The 3,745-nt window shown below is 48.1% G+C and overlaps 1 protein-coding gene across 1 annotated transcript; it reads left to right on the top strand.

Annotated features, from left to right (window-relative positions):
- Nucleotides 1-374: 374 nt before the first annotated feature.
- Nucleotides 375-3,484, top strand: LOC119294507 (60S ribosomal protein L10a-like). The gene is made up of 6 exons (XM_037572704.1): nucleotides 375-465; nucleotides 559-610; nucleotides 1,564-1,783; nucleotides 2,160-2,325; nucleotides 2,784-2,989; nucleotides 3,187-3,484. The coding sequence occupies exons 2-6, from the start codon at nucleotides 606-608 to the stop codon at nucleotides 3,238-3,240; spliced, it is 651 nt and encodes a 216-aa protein (XP_037428601.1). The 5' UTR covers nucleotides 375-465; nucleotides 559-605; the 3' UTR covers nucleotides 3,241-3,484.
- The last annotated feature ends 261 nt before the right edge of the window (nucleotides 3,485-3,745 follow it).

The following is a 3,745-nucleotide window of genomic DNA, read 5'->3' as shown; positions in this document are numbered from 1 at the left end:
ATATTTAGACTCCTTCAATACACTTACGGACTCATTTCAAGTGTGGCAGATTTCCGGGATATATGCGCTAGGACATACAGTATAAAATTTGAACTAGATTGTAAACCATTCCTCATCAAATGAAAAGAAAAACTATTTTTTTTGTTGAGAAAAACTAGATTGTACTTTTTTTTGGGACATAACTAGATTGTACTGAATAAATCAAATTCGAAGCTGGCTGTTTCGCCCTTTTTCGTTGGGCCGGCAAATGCACTCCCAGCTCCGTACGTACGTTGCCGCGGCCCACGATCGGACGGCCGTGGCCCCATCCACGAGCCGAATCCAACGGCCGGCAGCGACCGATGGGGCAACCACAGCCGCCACGCCACCTCTCTTCCCCAAAGCCTGGGGTTTTCCACAGACCGCGAGAGCCACAGCCACTCCTCCTCCCCGCGCCGCCGCTCCCCAAACCCTAGGCCGCACCAGGTAGGCCCCCTCCGGCCCCGCCGCCCGCTCCCCTCGCGACCTCGTCCGCACCGCCGGCCATCTCACCGTATTTGTCTCCCCCTTTCCCCGCAGGTGAACCGGCGACCGGCGAATCGACCCGTCCGTCCCCGCCGCGAGCCATGAGGTAACCCCGCCCGCCGCCGTTCCCCGCTTCCCCGTGCGGTCGATTGATTGGTTTCCCGCGAGAACGACCGTCGGATCTAGCTCGTGCTGGGAGAACCGGCGCCTCCCAGAGATCCGCGAGGTCTCGCTCGAGCGGAGGCCGAGATGGATAGATAGATAATAGATGGATCTCGCGCGTTTTTTTTTTATACCGAATGAAATTCTGATGACTGTAAACGGCGTTTGTGGTTCAGATGAGTGGCGGGAATTCGCTTGTGGGAGATTTGGTAGATAGCAGTCCCGTTGTCTAGTTACCTGGGGTTTACATATACATGATTTTGTGATTCAATCAGACACCGTTCCCGTGCTGTCTGTTGCTTTAACACGTTACCATATCTGCCGTATCTCGATTTGTAATCAGTTGGCTGTTTGCATCTATGAGGTCTAGAACCAACCGCTCTTCCGGTTAATAGACGGGGTTTGTTTATACTCCTTTGTGTCGGTGATTAACACTTGGAGTTTGGCAGGTAGCAGTTCTTATTTTAAGTTGTCTTGGATCTCACTGTGAGAAGTTACCGGTTTCGTTCCTGGAGTAGTAGTAGTAATCGGTTTGCTGTTTGCATCTATGAGGTGTAGAAGAATCTACCGCTGCTGCTCTGGTAAATAGTTGGGTGTTTATACTCCTTTGTGGCCTCAATTAACACCAGGTGGTCCGGTTCATACCAGTTCTTAGTCTGATTCTCTTGGATTTGCATGGTTTGTGGCTACCGTGTGATGCAGTGTAGACTGCTCATGTACTATCTGTTACCTTTCGATAGCCAAAGTATGTCCATTTCAAGTGTGTTTGTGACGTAGTTCGTCAGCGGTTGGTTGGTTGCAACTTGGGGTGTAGTTGCAAGAGCTGTTTAGGTGTGGGATGTTTTGCGCTTCATTCAGATGCTCTTCTTTTGACATTGTATATGCTCTGCTTTGCAGTAAGCTATCGACCGACGCCCTCAAGGAGGCCATCACCCAGGTGGTGGCGGACGCCAAGGAGAAGAACAGGAAGTTCACCGAGACGGTCGAGCTCCAGATCGGCCTTAAGAACTACGACCCGCAAAAGGACAAGCGTTTCAGCGGCTCCGTCAAGCTGCCCCACGTCCCTCGCCCCAAGATGAGGGTCTGCATGCTCGGTGACGCCCAGCATGTGGGAGAGGTATGCACCGTCTGCTGCTACTGTTAATCAGTTCTTCTTTTCCTCTCTAACATAGATGGTGATGTTAGAACCTTCTTTTGTTATTGTATCGGTGTCTAGCTACAGGGGCATGGCTAGGATTATTATTCATCGGGTCCAGCTCTGCTAAACAGTGGGATTGGTTCTTTGCTTGGTCCTAAGCTAGTGTATTCTACAAGTGATATGCTAAATTTATTTTGTTCACTTGAACCCTGCACCAATGAGTGGCTCCGCCCATGCCTTGCTAATATGACAAGATTAGTCTTTTGCTATTTGTATGTAACAACTGTAGTCTTTGAAGTGATAGCTGGATCAATGTTCTTTTAACCTTTCTCATAGCTTATTCTCCTGATTGCAGGCTGACAAGATTGGTCTTGATTCCATGGATGTTGAAGCTCTTAAGAAGATGAACAAGAACAAGAAGCTTGTCAAGAGGCTTGCCAAGAAGTACCATGCTTTCTTGGCCTCGGAGGCTATTATCAAGCAGATTCCACGTCTCCTTGGTCCTGGTCTCAACAAGGCAGGCAAGTATCCTGATTTGTCTCTGTTAGTTTGCTTGTCTCTCAGCTCGGTTGTTTACTTCTCGTGGTTAGAAGTTAGCATACCCTTTCTTTGGTCATGTCTTCATGTAGATGCGTGTCTTTATATCTTTTCTATCTTGGGCTTACAAATAGTTATATTTATGGGTTTATCATTTCTGTGAACAATTATCTGCTACTGGTTGCTGAACCTTGTATGCATGCTGGGCCTCTTTTGTCAGGTCTTCCACATGATTGCGCACAGTTGCAGACAATTCATTAGCGTCCATGCTTTTATAGAACATCTAATCTATTGTTGGTATTTTGTAGAGCTTGGCAATTCTAATATTCCATGCCCTGTCTGAAGAGAGTTTGTAATTATCCTTGTTGCACATAACATAGATGGCTTCACGATCCTTGTTCTGATCCTGCAAACTGAGTGGTGTGTGCTGGTGGCATTGCAGGAAAGTTCCCGACCCTGGTTTCTCACCAGGAGTCTCTGGAAGCCAAGGTGAATGAGACGAAAGCGACAATCAAGTTCCAGCTCAAGAAGGTGCTGTGCATGGGCGTCGCGGTGGGCAACCTGTCGATGGAGGAGAAGCAGATCCAGCAGAACATCCAGATGAGCGTCAACTTCCTGGTTTCCCTGCTCAAGAAGAACTGGCAGAACGTGAGTCCCGTTCAGACCTCGCATCCTCTTGAGCTTCAGTTTTTGTCTTCTCCCGTGCCAGAGTGCAAGTGAAACCACTTTGCACCCTCTGAGTTTCTGTTCTGTCTGCTCCCGCGTCGAGTGCAAGCGATTTTGCCCCAAAAGACTCGAGTTAGACAGGATATGACATGACATTGGTTATCCCTTCGCATTTGCAGGTGAGGTGTCTGTACATCAAGAGCACCATGGGGAAGCCGGTCCGGGTGTTCTAAGCTCGTGCCCCTGCCCCGCCCTATATCAATGCTACCGACAGTACTGGACCTCCTTACTATGTTCAAGCTTGAATATGTCTCCTCGTCGTAGTTTTTATCGAATATTGCGCGTGTCCTGGTTAATGAAGATGATGAAAGACCGCTACTGTTTCCCCTGAGTTGTTATTCTGATGGAGCAATATGCTCATCAAGATCATTCCAGTACCTGTTATATATAATGTTGCGGTTGCATGTTTTGTGCCCTCGTATGTTTGTCGGGTCTCTGATGCATCTGTTTGTCGTCGTGCCTCTCTATATGATCTGTACCCGTATGTAGGGTTAGAATAACTTGTTGGATACACTTGATCCGTTGGTGCAGGGCTGGCAAAACCTGATGCTTTCGACTGTTGGTTTGCTTCAGCCTCTGCCTAGCTATGAGCAGCATTTTTGGAATTTCTCAAATCCTCGGTACGAATGATGTGCGATATTACATGCAAATTAACTAGTTTTGAGAGGTTCAGCAACT

The sequence above is a fragment of the Triticum dicoccoides genome, chromosome 4B (genome assembly GCF_002162155.2).
Source record: "Triticum dicoccoides isolate Atlit2015 ecotype Zavitan chromosome 4B, WEW_v2.0, whole genome shotgun sequence".
Classification (NCBI taxonomy): Eukaryota; Viridiplantae; Streptophyta; class Magnoliopsida; order Poales; family Poaceae; genus Triticum; species Triticum dicoccoides.
This window is presented reverse-complemented; position numbering and strand designations above follow the sequence as displayed.